The 17,797-nt window shown below is 42.3% G+C and overlaps 2 protein-coding genes across 3 annotated transcripts in view; one reads left to right on the forward strand and one right to left on the reverse strand.

The window, feature by feature from the left end:
* The first annotated feature begins 1,325 nt into the window (after positions 1 to 1,325).
* Positions 1,326 to 13,964, forward strand: LOC115156900 (presequence protease, mitochondrial-like). The gene is made up of 27 exons (XM_029704697.1): positions 1,326 to 1,372; positions 1,615 to 1,720; positions 1,980 to 2,086; positions 2,322 to 2,473; positions 2,647 to 2,761; positions 2,858 to 2,954; positions 3,111 to 3,271; positions 3,510 to 3,636; positions 3,947 to 4,035; positions 4,213 to 4,341; positions 4,488 to 4,601; positions 4,692 to 4,788; positions 5,956 to 6,090; positions 6,417 to 6,555; positions 6,643 to 6,759; positions 7,041 to 7,170; positions 9,068 to 9,188; positions 9,317 to 9,393; positions 9,593 to 9,758; positions 9,933 to 10,033; positions 10,140 to 10,260; positions 10,836 to 10,892; positions 11,194 to 11,306; positions 11,502 to 11,624; positions 12,505 to 12,650; positions 13,092 to 13,194; positions 13,398 to 13,964. Exons 1-27 carry the CDS (start codon positions 1,326 to 1,328, stop codon positions 13,489 to 13,491), a joined length of 3,084 nt encoding a protein of 1,027 aa, XP_029560557.1. The 3' UTR covers positions 13,492 to 13,964.
* A 1,756-nt stretch (positions 13,965 to 15,720) lies between these two features.
* The window catches only part of LOC115156901 (ATP-dependent 6-phosphofructokinase, platelet type), a 47,765-nt gene continuing 45,688 nt past the window's right edge, over positions 15,721 to 17,797 (reverse strand). For both annotated transcript variants that reach the window (XR_003868345.1, XM_029704698.1), the window contains exon 22: positions 15,721 to 16,669. Coding sequence is in view for 1 of the 2 variants with exons in the window: in XM_029704698.1 (XP_029560558.1) it covers positions 16,528 to 16,669 (142 nt within the window). In the remaining variant the exon portion in view is untranslated. The remainder of the gene's footprint in view (positions 16,670 to 17,797) is intronic.

Below are 17,797 nucleotides of genomic sequence, written 5' to 3' on the forward strand. Positions count from 1 at the left end.
AGGCAGAGGTAGCGGTCCTGCTGCTGGTTTGTTGCCCTCCTACGGCCTCCTCCACGTCTCCTGATCTACTGGCCTGTCTCCTGGTAGTGCCTCCATGCTCTGGACACTATGCTGACAGACACAGCAAACCTTCTTGCCACAGCTCGCATTGAGGTGCCATCCTGGATGAGCTGCACTACCTGAGCCACTTGTGTGGGTTGTAGACTCCGTCTCATGCTACCACTAGAGTGAAAGCACCGCCAGCATTCAAAAGTGACCAAAACATCAGCCAGGAAGCATAGGAACTGAGAAGTGGTCTGTGGTCCCCACCTGCAGAACCACTCCTTTATTGGGGGTGTCTTGCTAATTGCCTATAATTTCCACCTGTTGTCTATTCCATTTGCACAACAGCATGTGAAATTTATTGTCAATCAGTGTTGCTTCCTAAGTGGACAGTTTGATTTCACAGAAGTGTGATTGACTTGGAGTTACATTGTGTTGTTTAAGTGTTCCCTTTATTTTTTTGAGCAGTGTATTTTGATTTGTTTAACACTTTCTTGGTTACTACATGATTCCATATGTTATTTCATAGTTTCGATGTCTTCACTATTATTCTACAATGTAGAAAATAGTAAAAATAATGAAAACCCCTGGAATGAGTAGGTGTGTCCTAACTTTTTCCTGGTGCTGTATGTCTTTCCACTACAGACCATTCCGGTCCTTGACCCTCATCCTCCCGCTCCATATCATCAGAACTGACACCCATATTGTTCGCATTGAAGTACAGCTAATGCTTCTCAAACATGTTCTCCACTTCTTCCGCACTACTCGCCGCACGCTAGCTACGCCCCGAACCACGTGTTGCCAGGGTTCGTTGTACATTATTTTGGTGTTGCCCGTAAACTTCCGGACGTCATGGCGTTGTAACCGTCGTCATACCACGTTTACCCAATCATATCGGATGTTCTTACCTACTTAGCCAATAGAAAGTTAAGTTGTACAACACTGAAAGTCTAGTCCATCAACTCTAAATAGCAAGCCGCAATTTATGTAGATCTATAAACAACATGAACCCACCCATACTAATATCAATGAGTGACTTGGGTCAATACATGTATTAGTTTATCTGTCATTGCGCAGCTGACGCAACGTTGACATTGTCCACTTCAATTTCAGTGTGTCAACTAGCTACAACAGTATAGTCCGCATGAGAGGACATGGATGTGTAAATAACCAAAACGTGATTATTCTTTTTTAATAGTAGAGCTGTTCCGAGCGTAGTATTCTGATATGCATGTGTACGGATAAATACCCATTATTTTTATTGTCGCTAAATTAAGGAAATAATGTTTAGGCAGAGTAAAACAGTTCTCCAGAAACTTCGATCGCTAAGGTGAGTAATGTAACGTTAGCTAGCTAGCCAGTCAGCTAGCCAGTTAAATACTGTAACCTTATATTCAAACACCTTTCCTTCAGTGGTGTCAAGTATATCGATGCTTTCCTTACACGTAGGTAAACCTGTACAGCTGTATTCTTGCTCTGTGTTCTGCTGTCTAGAAAGACACCTAAACAAATGTATAACGTGATGCAACAGCTGATGCAAGCCAGCAATGGTCTCTCTCTTGGCAAATCCAGTTTCCAGGGGCATAATCCATCATGGAGGTTCAGGAGCACCCCAGCAACAGAGAGGGTATTGCAGTACCAGGCAGGACAGAAGATCCATGGCTTCACAGTCAAGGAGGTGAAATGACCAAGTCATCACATTACTCACAACAGTGTTTCTCAGTCATGGTCCTGTTATGCCCTAGCACTAAAACACCTGATTCCACTAATCAAACGCAAAAACAAAAGTGTGCATCCCTTTGGGACCCTAGGATTGGAAAACACCAATCCACAACAAAAAGATCACCCTGATTCTGATCATCTTCACATACAGTTTTAGTCAAGGGTTAGCGTAAGGTAAAGATAAAATGTGATCTTATCTTCCTGTATTTCTGCAGGTGGTTGCTGTTCCTGACCTGTTCCTTACAGCTGTCAAACTGACCCATGACAACACAGGCGCCCAGTATCTACACGCAGCTAGAGATGACAAAAACAATCTCTTTAGGTAATAATCCCACATTTGTGGGATTGTGCTTTATTTGGATTAGGTCAAATGTAATTTGGATTAGGTCAAATGTAACCTTGTCCCCGGGCTCAATTGCTACTGTGACAGAGAGAGAGCGGGCTGGTGGAAAAGATTAGATCAAATTAAATGTTTAGTTTAATAACAAAGTACTTATTTTAAGACAATGCTTTTTGTAATGACAGTGTTTCCTTCTCTTGTCCTAACACCTTTGCAGTGTTCAGCTCAGGACGACCCCGATGGACAACACAGGGGTCCCACACATCCTGGAACACACAGTGTTGTGTGGCTCAGAGAAGTACCCCTGCAGAGACCCCTTCTTCAAGATGCTCAACAGATCACTCTCCACCTTCATGAATGCATTCACAGGTGTGTGTGTGTGTGTGTGTGTGTGTGTGTGTGTGTGTGTGTGTGTGTGTGTGTGTGTGTGTGTGTGTGTGTGTGTGTGTGTGTGTGTGTGTGTGTGTGTGTGTGTGTGTGGTGTGTGTGTGTGTGTGTGTGAGAGAGAACAGTGTCTAAAAATCATTGTTTTTCATTCACAGCCAGTGATTTCACCATGTATCCATTCTCCACACAAAACGGGAAAGACTTCCAGAATCTCCTCTCCGTGTATCTGGATGCAGTGTTTTTCCCTTGTCTGGGGGAACTAGATTTTCGGTAAGTGTGATGTTTAAATAGATGCCTCTTTCATCATAATCAGTGACATCAGAAGTCTGCCATTCACACCCTTGTCCTCAATGGGTTTCATTAAAGGCAGGAGGGATGGAGACTGGAGAATGAAAACCCTTCAGATCCTACTTCCCCTTTGGTCTTCAAAGGAGTTGTCTTCAATGAAATGAAGGGTGCTTTTGTGAGTTATTTCTTTCCAAACAATTAGTAGATATTTCATTGTATTTGTGATTAATTTGTGAGAATTAGGCTATGTTAATTACAGAATCATTTGCTCAGGAGATGTGGATGGATGTCATATTGGAGTCTTGCATTTCTTCTCTGTATGTGATTTCAGTCAGACAATGAGCAAGTGTATGCCCAGTACCTCCAGAACAAGCTGTATCCTGACCACACATATGGTGTGGTGTCTGGAGGGGAACCTCTGGCCATCCCTGACCTCTCCTGGGAGCAACTCAAGCACTTCCACGCCACACACTACCACCCCAGCAACGCAAGGTACAGTCTAACATGCTGCCACACTAGCTACTGCTCCATACTAGCAACACACTGTAAAGTACATTGTGATACACCATGACCTGCACAGTACACTGTCACACATTACCAATTAGCAATGCACGGCACAACACACTGTCACACACCCCAATATGAAATACTCGGTACAGTCGCACTGTGTCTTGTCACACAACTCTGTTGGACCTTGGCAGTAACAGGGTTTTCCTTTTCTGCTCCTCAGGTTCTTCACCTACGGGGACATGCCCTTAGAGCAGCACCTGAAACAGATCCATGAGGAGGCTCTGTCCAAGTTTGAACGCACTGAGCCTGACACTGCTGTTCCTAACCAACCCCACTGGGACAGGCCTGTGAGTCTTCCCATTCAGTATCACTGTAGCTCAGTCAGTACCAGCTGTCAGATATTAGTTCATTCATCATCAGCTCCTAGATTTTCCAAATCTATTCTCTCAACTTGAGCAACTTTGGCAAGGTCTATGGCTTGGAAGTTTGAATACATTTCACTGTAATTGCTTATTTGAATGATCTTGATGATAAGGTGCTGTTTGATAATGTTTTGATGTCTGTTTTTTTTTATGTGTGAAGCCAAATATAAATTTCCACATTGTGTGGGCAATAAAGCTTTTCTAATTCTTGTAATTCTAATTGATTTGTCCACAGAGAGAGGACCATGTGACCTGCAGTCCTGATGCTATGGCGCCTGATGCATCCAAACAGAACACACTGTGTATGAGCTACCTGCTTGGAGAGTATGTAATGCTGATCTACTGCAACACTAACCGTTGTTTCTCTAAAATTGGTCAGTTTTAAAGTGACTGTAACCTCAATTGGTGCGTACCGTGATTTCCATATGCATTTTGGTCATTTAGCTTAAAATCAGTAAGTGATAATGTAGTGGTGTCATTCATGTGTCCTTCTCTCTGCAGTATCACAGATACGTTTGAGGGCTTCACCCTGAGCCTGCTGTCCTCTCTGATGATCTCTGGACCCAACGCTCCCTTCTACAAGGCCCTTATAGAACCCAAGATAGGAACAGACTTTTCTTCTGTCGTAGGGTAGGTTCAAGTGGGAGGCGTTTAGAACTTGTTACATGAGAACAACATTCATAGTATTCTGGGGAGCTATGTAAGAAATGTTGTTTAAAGTGTTTGCCTTTTAAGTGAAACAGTATATACTTAATTTACCGGTGTATATTTTTCAGATATGATGGGAGCACCAAAGAGGCATCGTTCAGTATTGGCTTACAAGGAATGGCCGAAGAAGATATAGAGAAAGTCAAGCAAATCATCATCCAAACCTTTGATGAGATCATTGCGTAAGTGCACTTGCTGCTAATGTTTGTTGTAACTTTTGTCATCACAATAATGCCATTTCATCTAACTGTACTTCCCTCCTAATGGTCCAGTAATGGGTTTGAGGAGGAGAGGATAGAGGCCCTGCTTCATAAGATTGAGATCCAGATGAAACATCAGTCTACCAGCTTCGGCCTGTCTCTGGCCTCGGTGAGTACAGTACAGGGCCACAGCATGACTAGTGCCTTCCCTGTGCTGTTTTAACCATGAACAAGTCCTTGACAAGTCCCTAAACACACACATGTTCACCCTAAACAGAGCTTAAATGTGCAGGGAATTAAGTTGTACAGTGAGCTCCTAAAGTATTTGGACAGTGACACATTATTTGTTGTGTTGGCTCTGTACTCCAGCACTTTGGATTTGAAATGATACAATGACTATGAGGTTAAAGTGCAGACTGTCACCTTTAATTTGAGGGTATTTTCATCAGTATCGAGTTAACCGTTTCGAAATTACAGGACTTTTTGTACATAGTCCCCCATTTTTTAGGGGACCAAAAGTATTAGGTCAAATGTACTTTTATTTAACCTTTTATGTAACTAGGCAAGTCAGTTAAGAACACATTTTTATTTACGATGATGGCCTAACCCGGACAACGCTGGGCCAATTGTGTGCCGCCCTATGGGTCTCCCAATTACGGCCGGTTGTGATACAGCCTGGAATCGAACCAGGGTCTGTAGTGACGCCTCCAGCACTGAGATGCAGTAAAAGTTAAGTATTTGGTCCCATATTCATAGCACGCAATGACTACATCAAGCTTGTGACTACAAATTTGTTTGGATGCATTTGCTGTTTCTTTTGGTTGTGTTTCAGATTATTTGGTGCCCAATGTGTCATTTTGGAGTCACTTTAATTGTTAATATGAATAGAATATGTTTCTAAACACTTCTACATTCATGTGGATGCTACCAATGTTATGGATAATCCTGAATGAATCGTGAATAATGATGAGTTGGAAAGTTAGATGCACAAAATGTATCATTTCAAATCCAAAGTGCTGGAGTACAGAGACAAAACAACCAAAAATGTATCACTGTCCCAATGCTTTTGGAGCTCACTGTATATAAAGACAGACTCAAGAATGTACACATAACCATAGTGATTGTCCTGGGAGCACTCCTGTATACAGTATGACCTCTGGTAAGCTTAGTATTCCGTTAGTCAGCACCTCTCTAACTATTTTGGTGTTTTGTGTGGGTCAACTCATGCTTACTTGTCTGCTGTACACGATGGACACGCACAAACACACACACCTGGGCAGCTCTTGTGTACAGTGTAACCATGTTTCACCCTGTGTTGTCGTCTCTCGGCTAACAGTACATAGCTTCCTGTTGGAACCATGATGGAGACCCGGTTCAGCTGCTGAAGATCAGCGACCGTGTGACCCAGTTCAGACAGGCCTTGAAGGACAACCCTCGCTTCCTCCAGGAGAAAGTCGTGCACTACTTCAAGGTGAGTAACCAGACAGGAGAAAATAAGTTGTTTTAAGTTTCAGTATAGACAGCATCTAAATCTGAATTACGTATGTAACAGGACATTCAACAAAACAAATCAATAAAGGAGATACAGCAGTCTCATCAAGAAAGTTGAGAAGTCATCGTGCAGGGGTCATAGACCATGGTGTTGTTGAAAGCAGAACATGACATCATCAGTGTAATAATGTAATTTACATTATTTAGTGTTGTGGTCATGTCATGAGGGTCATGTCATGTCATGAGGGTCATGTCATGTCATGAGGGTCATGTCATGTCATGAGGGTCATGTTTGTGCCTGTGCAGGATAATACTCACAGACTGACTCTGTCTATGAGTCCTGATGAGGCGTACCTGGAGAAACAGGTCAAAGCAGAGGAGGAGAAACTCCAGAAGAACATACAGGCTCTGTCTGAGAGTGACAAGAAAGACATCTATGAGAAAGGTCAGTTCTACGTCTATAAAGGAGAATCGAGAGACTCGTTGACTTCATTGTGAAAACATTTTTTATTTTGTGTTGTTTTCAATTCAGGTCTTGAGCTGCTGTCGATTCAGAGCAAGACCCAGGATGCTTCATGTCTCCCTGCCCTGAAAGTATCTGATATTGAGCCAACGATAGCAGTCACACGTGTGGAGACGGGCACTGCAGGTACAGTACTTACTGTATTAATGGATACACGCTGACGCTACACTCTAGTTACTCTGGGTTCTGAGATTACACTCTAGTCCACCCAGTCTGTCTGTTTTGATAGACTAAACCCCTCATTTAAAACAACATGCACGGTACTATGGATACGTTTTGATGTATAAACTCTGTAGCTCCCTGGAGAATCAGTCCTTGAAGTTCAACGTTAGGATACTCGGGTCATTTGTCTCATGGTTTTGCCTACCTTTGACATTTGTCCTGTTCTACTCTCTTCATCCCAATAGGAGGAGTGCCAGTACAGTACTGTGAGCAGCCCACCAATGGCATGGTCTACTTCAGAGCTATGTGTAGTCTCAACAGCCTCCCTGAGGACCTCAGACTATACGTGCCCCTCTTCTGCAGTGTCATCACCAAGTGAGTCCAGAACCAATATGATATGAAAGATCATTTGTGTATTGTCCAGAAGGCTTAGCTCGTGTGGTTTCATATACATGTGTTGAAGGTAGAGGTCGACCAATTATGATTTTTCAACGCCAATACCGATTATTGGTGTACCAAAAAAGCTGATACCGATTAATCGGCCGATATTTTTATTTATTTATATATGTATACTTATTTATTTATTTATTTATATATTTGTAATAATGACAATTACAACAATACTGAATGAACAATGAACCCTTTTATTTTAACTTAATATAACACATAAATACAATCTATTTAGTCTCAAATAAATAATAAAACATGTTCAATTTGGTTTAAATAATGCAAAAGCACAGTGTTGGAGAAAAAAGTAAAAGTGCAATATGTGCCATGTAAAAAAGCTAACGTTTAAGTTCCTTGCTCAGAACCTGAGAACATATGAAAGCTGGTGGTTCAATATTCCCAGTTCTTCAATATTCCCAGTTAAGAAGTTTTAGGTTGTAGTTATTATAGGAATTATGACGCGTCGACTATTTCTCTCTATACCATTTGTATTTCATATACCTTTGACTATTGGATGTTCTTATAGGCACTTTAGTATTGCCAGCCTAATCTCGGGAGTTGATAGGCTTGAAGTCATAAACAGCGCTATGTTTCAAGCATTGCTAAGAGCTGTTCGCAAATGCAGTAAAGAGCTGTTTGAATGAATGCTTACGAGCCTGCTGCTGCCTACCGCCGCTCAGTCAGACTGCTCTATCAAATATCAAATCATAGACTTAATTATAATAAACACACAGAAATACGAGCCTTTGGTCATTAATATGGTCAAATCTGGAAACTGTCATTTCGAATACAAAACGTTTATTCTTTCAGTGAAATACGAACTGTTCCGTATTTTATCTAACGGGTGGCATCCATAAGTCTAAATATTGCTGTTACATTGCACAACCTTCAATGTTATGTCATAATTATGTAAAATTCTGGCAAATTAATTCCGGTCTTTGTTAGGAAGAAACACAGTTCGCAACAAGCCAGGCTGCCCAAACTGTTGCATATACCCTGACTCTGCTTGCACTGAACGCAAGAGAAGTGACACAATTTCCCTAGTTAATATTGCCTGCTAACATGCATTTATTTTAACGAAATATGCAGGTTTAAAAAAATGCTTCTGTGTATTGATTTTAAGAAAGGCATTGATGTTTATGGTTAGGTACATTTGTGCAACGAATGTGCTTTTTTCGCGAATGTGCTTTTGTTAAATCATCCCCCGTTTGGCGAAGTAGGCTGTGATTCGATGATAAATTAACAGGCACCGCATTGATTATATGCAATGCAGGACAAGCTAGTTAACCTAGTAATATCAACAACCATGTGTAGTTAACTAGTGATTATGTGAAGATTGATTGTTTTTTTATAAGATAAGTTTAATGCTAGCTAGCAACTTACCTTGGCTCCTTGCAGCCACAAGGTCCTTTTGACGCTGCGCTCGTGTAACAGGTGGTCAGCCTGCCACGCAGTTTCCTCGTGGATTGCAATGTAATTGGCATCCAAAAAGGCTGATTACCTATTGTTATGAAAACAACTTGAAATCGGCCCTAATTAATCGGTCTAGTCCTCTAGTTGAAGATAATGGAGGTAGTTGCAATTGTGATACAGACTATTGAGTTTTTGTGTTGAGAATGTGTGTCAGTCTGGGTTACTGAGGTGATTGTGAGATGGCGTGCTGTGTTGGCTGTTCGGTCAGTAGGATTTGTGAAAAGGTCATGGGAGTTGGTGTTCTTTCTTGATGGGATGTAAGGTGTGTATGATAAGGAGTGTGTGTTGGTCCAGTGTGGCTGTAAAATGAGATAATTGAAATAATGATAATTGAGAAGGTGTGTTATTTCAGGATGGGCTGTGGAGGGCTGGACTACAGGCAGCAGGACCAGCAGATGGAGCTGAAGACAGGAGGCATGTCCATCTCCACATCGGTCAACCCTGACTACTCTAACATGGATATGTATGAACAGGTCAGTCCCCAGCCAGTCAGCAAGCAAGCCAGCCAGTCAGTCACCATAAAGCCTAGTTTATACCCTACACAAGTACGCAATGCAATTAGCTACTAGAAAGAGCATTCTCAATCACCTCTGGTTCACAGGGAGTCCTCCTTTCATCTTCCTGCCTGGAGAGGAATCTCCCTGATATGTTTCACCTGTGGAGTGACATATTCAACAGGTAGGCTCACATGTCCAGTAGAATAATACCATGGAACAGTATTACATGGTTATATGTTCTTATCAGATAATTATCAAACTGTAAATAATCCATCTACCACTAATAATCCACATGTCCATTGTTTTCTAATAAGTCATTTGATTGATATTATTTGAGCCCTTGTCCCGCTCTGCTCTGACCCTTGAACCTTGACCCACAGCCCGCACTTTGATGACGAGGAGCGTCTGCGTGTGCTGGTCATGATGTCGGCTCAGGAACTGGCCAATGGGATCTCTAATTCTGGTCACATGTATGCCATGACACGGGCAGCTCGCAACCTTACCCCAACAGGAGAACTACAGGAGACCTTCGGAGGGATGGAGCAGGTGAGAGGGGGGAGGACTGTGGTGAAGTCAGACCATGTAACCTGAGGGTCTACAAGCGAAGAAAAAGCTCTAATGACGAAGGACACTGGTATTGTACCCTCTGAATGAGAATATAATGCACTTCTGTACCCTCAAATGAATAATCTCAGGTATCTTGTGTATCTTCAATATCAGGTCAAGTTTATGAAGAGGGTTGCAGAGATGCCAGACCTCACCCAAGTTCTACGGACACTTCCTAGAATCAAGAGACACATTCTCAACCCACTGAACATGAGGTGGGTAAAGTCTTTACACGTGACAGTTACTTATCAAAGGTTAAGATTTTACTATGATTTCTCTCTGTTGACTTTACGTAAAGTGTTTTACAACTTCTTCGGACAGATGTGCGGTTAACGCAACACCGCAGAAGATGTCTAATGCCGCTGGACAGTTGGATAACTTAATGTGTAATGTTGCTTCCAATAAGAAGGATCGCAAACCAGTCCAGTCCAATATCACTGAGGTATGAATTTGTCACACTATCTTGGTACTGTACTGAGACTGCACTATAACCAATTGGAATGTGTACTGTGGGTTTGTCCCAAGTAGCACCCTATTCCCTACATAGTGCCCTATTTTCACGTCTGCTCTCGCTCTTCCCCCTCTGTTGCTTGAGGGCGCCAGGCTGCCCTGCATCACGCACTCCTATCATCCATCACACACACCTGCCTTCCCTCGTCACACGCATTCAGCGTTATTGGACTCACCTGGACTCACTCATCACCTGTTATTACCTCCCCTATATTTGTCAGTTCCCCAGCTCTGTTCCCCGCTTCTGCATTGATTGTTTTTGTTTGTGTTACCTGTTTGCTGACGCTGTTCCTGTCTCGTTCCATGTCCGTTATTTATTAAATGTTTTACTCCCCGTACCTGCTCCGTCTCTCCAGCATCATTCCATGTGACATTTTGACCAGAGCCCATAGGAATCTGGTCAAAAGAAGTGCGCTGTGTAGAGAATAGGGTCACATTTGGGATGAAGCCTGTATTTCACTGTGAGTTGACAGGATTTTTCATTCACTTTTCTTTTGATCCTAACAGAGACCTCTTGACCCACTGGCACCCCCTGGATCTGGCCCAAGTAGAAAACTTGTCGTTGTGCGTATCGCCTCCACTTTTAAACTAGGCCCCGGGGCCGTATGTACTGTATAGAGCATCTCAATAGGAATACTGATTTAGGATCAGTTTTGCCTTTTAGATCACAATCAATAAGATTACATCGTGGACAGGGGACTTGATCCTAGATGAGCACTCCTACTCTCAGACGCTTGATCCATACAGCCCCTGAACATTAGTTTGATCTTACTTTCATTGTTGTTAAGTAACACTTATCATTGGTCTCTGACCTCCATATTCTACCATTGAGCTAATGTGAGTGTATTTGATCATCCCCACACAGGAGCCCAACTTCAAGCCCTGCCAGATGAAGACATTTTTCCCAATGCCCTTCCCAATCAACTTTGTCAGCGAGTGTATCCGCACCGTGCCCTTCACCCATGAGGACTGTGCCAGGTGACAGTCTTAATACTGTGTTAAGCTATCGCCCTAGTAGTTCATGTTCCATGTCTTTCCAAACCCTCTCAGATCCATGTTTACATTTACTAGGGTTCCAAAATGCTGGTTACTTTAGAAAATGCACGAAACCCAGAATCCTTCAACCAGGGTTTCTGGAAAACTTAGCCATGCTCTGCCCCCTGTCTCCCTCAGCCTGAATATCCTGGCCCGGATGATGACGGCTAAGTACCTGCACGGAGAGATCAGAGAAAAGGGTGGGGCCTACGGTGGAGGGGCCAGGATGGGAGGAGGACTATTCACCTTCTATTCATACAGGTGTGTAGTGTATTAATGTACTGTAATAAGACAGGATTATATCGTACTCAAACAGGTTTTAACAGTTGTTAACCAGATTAAAACATGACAGAGTCACTGTCGAAAGAAATTCTCCAAAACTGGAACTTTTCAGGAAATGGAAAATAATACATGCAATCACGAAACATCGGAACTATTTTGAATGCTTTTTCTTGATCTTAGAGTCATGAAATTGTTAGTTTTTACTCCGTTTATTTAGTACCTAACGGACAACCAGGAAAAGCTAAAACCAAGTTTATTCACCCAATGGGTCAGAGAGCTGAACAGCCAAAGACATGTTCCCACACGTGCATGTATGTATACCCCACTTTAGGTGGAGTCTTCTCCTTTTCTCTAAACATTACATCTTCATTGCTAGGCAGGAAGTTAAGTGATGTGGGTAATAAACTGTTCCTTCTACCTTCATGTGACCCGACCTGACCTCTGCCCCCATTCCTCACTAATCCACAGCTATCCATCCTTATCAGTGACGACAACCATTTGATTGCCTTTCCCTTCCTCAGTAACATTCCAAGCCCCTGACTCATATCCAACCTTTATTGACCCACCATATACATTCCTCCGACAGATAACCATTCACTTCTGATGTAGCAAGTATTTCAAATTACAACCCAACAACTGAAACCAGACTGTGGCCCTTCTCCTTTCCATAGGATACTTGATGTCTAACAATAACATGTTCTGACAGAACGTAAACGTTTCATATTTCACGTTTAGAAGTCAGAACCTATCAAAATGTTCAGAGTACATTAAGGGGAGTTATTAATTAAAATGAATGTAAAATTTGAATGCATTAGATAACTTGTCATATTTAATTTGCATGCCCCTGTGTTTATTTCAGAGACCCCAACACGGTGCAGACTCTGTCAGCGTTTCGTAAGGGTGTGGACTGGGCCATATCAGGACAGTTTACCCAGCAGGACATCAATGAGGCCAAGCTGTCCGTGTTCTCAGCCGTGGACTCCCCCGTCGCCCCCTCCGATAAAGGTAGAGCACCATATTCCCTATTTAGTGCACTACTTTTGACCAGAGACCTATGAGTACCCCTATGGGCCCTGGTTTAAAGTAGTGCACTATGTAGGGAATAAGGTGCCATTTGGGACTCACTCAGAGCCTTCCATACTGAACTGAAACCCAACTGAATGACAAATACTACAGCTGACAAAAGATGGGCCCTTCCTTATCTCTCCTGGAGTCGCCTAAATCCCAGCTCTAAACCTCTTTACCTGACATTTAACATGCTGTTCGTTTATGTCCTGTTAACGTTTACTGTACATGAGGACAGCACTGGACACATTTACAGTGTCTACAAAGAAATACATTTCATTAGTGACTTCTAAATGACATGTTATAAATAGACCAAAACAAAGAGATGAAATAGACCGACTGTCAATCCATGTCTTGACACATCACACCACCGTGTTGCAGGTATGGGCCGTTTCCTGAGTGGAATCACAGATGAGCTGAAACAGGCCCACAGAGAGAGACTCTTTGCTGTCACAGACAAGAGCATTGTCGATGTGGCTGGCAGGTAATGTAGTTTTGGTTGAATATCATTTCAAGTGTTGAATTTGTAATACAGATATGAACCTGTTTTTTGAGTGCTCCAACTACAGTTTACCATGAATTAGTATTTTTTAAAGTTGTCCCTAGGTAAACCATATTATTGGACTGAATAAAATGTTATATGCAGAGAATGGCCATTTTAATATTTTGGATTTATGTTTTACACAGGTACCTTGGCATTGGACAAAGGACATGTGGAGTTGCTATTCTGGGCCCCGAGAATGACACCATCAAGAAAGACCCCTCATGGGTGGTAAAATAACCAGACATGGAATTATCCATTTTTGTTTTTGCATTTTCCAATTAAGCGACTTCAGAGGCACTGTGTCATAAGATGGTGAACATCAATGTTACTTGATTGTCCTGAATAACTGGACTGTGTCCGGTAATAATATAACTTGAATTGTATTGAATTAACCAGAAAGTCTATTGGTTTTTGGGCAAAAACGGAATGCGCACAACAGAGAACAGATGGTCCGATAGATAACATTACGCCTAACCTCACCTCGATACCATATTCATAATATACAATTATGACAACTTACATTTAATTTATTAGTGTACTTTCTAGACATAGACTCACCTCTGGCTTCTAAATGTATGTACAAAGATGGCTTCTGTCTATTGAAATACTGTATTTCCATAGGGTACATATACTGAACATTTAAAGTGTTTGTCCCATGTTTTATGAGCAGAAATAAAAGATTCCAGACTTTTTCCATGCACATAAAAAAACACATTTCTCTCCAAAAATGTGTTTACTTCCTGGTTATAGAGCATTTCTCCTTTGCCAAGATAATCCATCCACCTGACAGGCGTGGCATATCAAGAAGCTGATTAAACAGCATGATAATTACATAGGTGCACCTTGTGCTGGGGACAATAACAGGCCACTCTAAAATGTGCAGTTTTTTCACACAACACAATTCCACAGATGTCTCATGTTTTGAGGGAGCATGCAATTGGCATTCTGACTGCAGGAATGTCCACCAGAGCTGTTGTCAGAGAATTTAATGTAAATTTCTCTTCCATAAGCTGCCTCCAACGTCATTTTAGAGAATTTGGCAGTATGTCCAACCGGCCTCACAACAGCCAACCGCGTGTAACCACGCCAGCCCAGGACCTCCACATCCGGATTCTTCACCTGCGGGATGATCTGAGACCAGCCACCCAGACAGCTGATGAAACTGAGTGTTTGCAAAACCAAAGTATTTCTGCACAAACTGTAAGAAACCGTCTCTGGGAAGCTCATCTGCATGCTCGTCATCCTCACCAGGGTCTTGACCTGACTGCAGTTCGGCGACTTCAGTGGGCAAATGCTCACTTTCAAGGGCTATTTTCAGCATGATAATGCATGGCCCCATGTCGCAAGGATCTGTACCCAATATTCCTGGAAGCTGAAATTGTCCAAGTTCTTCCATGGCCTGCATACTCACCAGACATGTCACCCATTAAGCATGTTTGGTATGCTCTGGATCGACGTGTATGACAGCGTGTGTGTAACAGTTCCCGCCAATATCCAGCAACTTCACACAGCCATTCAAGAGTGGGAAAACATTCCTCAGGCCACAATCAACAGCCTGATCAACTCTATGTGAAGGAGACGTGTCGCGCTGCATGAGGCAAATTGTTTTCTGATCCATGCCCCTACTTTTTTTTTTGGAATCTGACCAACAGATGTGTATCTGTGTTCCCAGTCATGTGAAATCCATAGATTAGGGCCTCATTTATTTATTTCAATTGATTGATTTTCTTATAACTGTAACTCAGTCAAATTTTTGAAATTGTTGCATGTTACATTGATATTTTTGTTCAGTGTTTGTATAAAATATGACCATTAAATTATCATGTTATACAACAACAATGTGTCATTTATGATATACAGTACCAGTCAAAAGTTTGGACACACCTACTCATTCAATGGTTTTTCTTTATTTTTACTATTTTCTGCCTTGTAGAATAATAGTGAAGACATTAAAACTATTAAATAACACATAGAATCATGTAGTAACCAAAAAAGTGTTAAACAAATCAAAATATATTTTACATTTGAGATTCTTCAAAGTAGCCACCCTTTGCCTTGATGACAGCTCTGCACACTCTTGGCAATGCTGCACCTTATGGTACAGCGGGGACTGTGAAGCAACACTAACATAGGCACAGACACATGCACACACACATGATACGCATGGATTTTGTGTTATAGATATGTGGTAGTGGCGTATGGGCCTGAGGGCACACACTTAGTGTGTTGTGAATTCGGTAATGAATGTAAATTGTATAACTGCCTTAATTTTGCCGGACCACATGAAGAGTAGCTGCGGCCTTGGCAGCAGCTAATGGGGATCCATAATAAATACAAATACAGCGGTCAGTCGGTTTCACAAGGCTTTGAACATCCATCTCTATACCAGACAATTCTACATGCATTTTTATTCTGTGAGATTTACATGCCCTTCCTCTGATCTCATATTGAATAGTGTTGATGCGATTCAGGTTTCACAAGTATTCTTTTATTGGAGAAAACACACAGTGAGTCAACATATTAGAACTTGGTTATATTGCATAATAATGGTTTTCACAAATGCATCATCCTCAACAAAGCAACATAATACAGCAGCAGAACAAACATGACCCAGGGCTCTATTCAATCTGTATCGCTGAAGCGATGTAAAGGTCATTTCCTACTGAGCCGACATGTGCAGCTAACGCAGGAACATTGCACTTCAATCACGCTGTAACGCTGAATTTCTGCAACACGGATTGAATACAGACCCTACTCTTAAGTGCCACAAACTGCTTACAGAGTAAAAAAAACTCTGTTCTTTTTTTTTATTTGGGTGAACTATCCCTTTAAGTGCCACAGCCCAGGTTTGATACAAAGTGCAAGTATAGAGTAACAACACACAGTGGAATAGACCTACAGTAGGTGATGGGAGACACAGTCAGCTCTCCCTTTAGAAGAAAATAGAGAGGGAAGAATAACCTATGGGAGTTGACAAGCTACATCCTGATTCTCCACCTTTTTCCAGAAGTGTGCCTTTGCACATTCCCAGTCATGAATTTAAAAGCATAAGTGTTGGCTGGAAGCAGTTTTCACCATTGTAAAACCCATAAGAGAAAGTGTGCAAGTGCATATGAAGGGTGGAGTTTCTGAGGAGACATGAGAATGGGATGGACTGAAAAGTGCTGGTAAGAGTTACCATGATAAAGGCTAAGTTACACTGAATAGATCAGCTCAAAGCAGCCCAGCCCTCTAGTCTAGACTAGCTATCTGCTGGTCAGACTGCTGGTCTGTTCAGTCTGCCTTCTTGGGCCTGACCCGGGTCACTGGCTCCAGCTGGCCAGAGTCAGACACATCGTAGCTGGTCTTGTACTTAGCCAGGATCTTCATCAGGGGGTGAAGCTTCAACCACCACTGTTCCTTAGGGATCCTGTGGCTACACACACACACACACACACACACACACACACACACACACACACACACACACACACACACACACACACACACACACACACACACACACACACACACACACACACAGAGAGAGAGAGAGATGATAAGAGACACATACTGTGTATGAGAGACCTAAAAGAGACCATAAAGACAATTTAATTTGCCACTGTACGTTTGAACGGGTGGACGTTGTAAGGAGTTGTAAGCGGCTGATCGTTGGACTACAGGAAAAGGCGGGCCGAACAGGCCCCCATTAACATCAACGGGGCTGTAGTTGAGTGGGTCGAGCGGTTCAAGTTCCTTGGTGTCCACATCACAAACAAACTATTATGGTCCAAACACACCAAGACAGTCGTGAAGAGGGCACGACAACACCTTTTCCCTCTCAGGAGACTGAAAAGATTTGGCATGGGTCCCCAGATCCTCAAAAAGTTCTACAACTGCACCATCTAGAGCATCGGTTGCATCACCGCCTGGTATGGCAACTGCTCGGTATCTGACCGTAAGGCGCTATAGAGGGTAGTGCGTACGGCCCAGTACACGGCCAAGCTTCCTGCAATCCAGGACCTATATACTAGGCGGTGTCAGAGGAAAGACCCAAAAATTGTCAGACTCCACTCACCCAAGTAATAGACTGTTTTCTCTGCTACCGCACGGCAAGCGGTACCAGAGCGCCAAGTCTAGGACCAAAAGCTTCTACCCCCAAGCCATAAGACTGCTAAACAATCGCTTCACCCCTACCTACATGTACAAATTACCTCGACTAACCTGTAGCCCCGCACATTGACTCGGTACCGGTACCCCCTGTATATAGCCTTGTTATTGTTATTTTATTGTGTTACTTTTTATAATTTTTTACTTTAGTTTATTTGGTCAATATTTTCTTAACTCTTCTTGAACTGCACTGCTGGTTAAGGGCTTGTAAGTAAGCATTTCACGGTAAGGTCTACACCTGTGACAAATACGGTTTGATTTGAAGTAGGATTGGTCAGTCATATGGAATAAATAATTGTACTTTCTTCTCATTATGTGCTACTATGGAGGTCTACACAGAAAAATGACTATCTCTCTCTCATTTGAAGAGCAGTCATTGGTTGAAAGCCTAAAT

Source organism: Salmo trutta, chromosome 21, assembly GCF_901001165.1.
Source record: "Salmo trutta chromosome 21, fSalTru1.1, whole genome shotgun sequence".
In the NCBI taxonomy this organism is placed as follows: Eukaryota; Metazoa; Chordata; class Actinopteri; order Salmoniformes; family Salmonidae; genus Salmo; species Salmo trutta.

Coding starts and splice junctions, on each gene's coding strand:
- LOC115156900 (XM_029704697.1), top strand. CDS start 1,326: ATGTTTAGGCAGAGTAAAACAGTTCTCCAGAAACTTCGATCGCTAAG. Junction 3,272..3,509: donor TACCACCCCAGCAACGCAAG/GTACAGTCTAAC, acceptor TCTGCTCCTCAG/GTTCTTCACCTACGGGGACA. Junction 3,637..3,946: donor AACCCCACTGGGACAGGCCT/GTGAGTCTTCCC, acceptor ATTTGTCCACAG/AGAGAGGACCATGTGACCTG.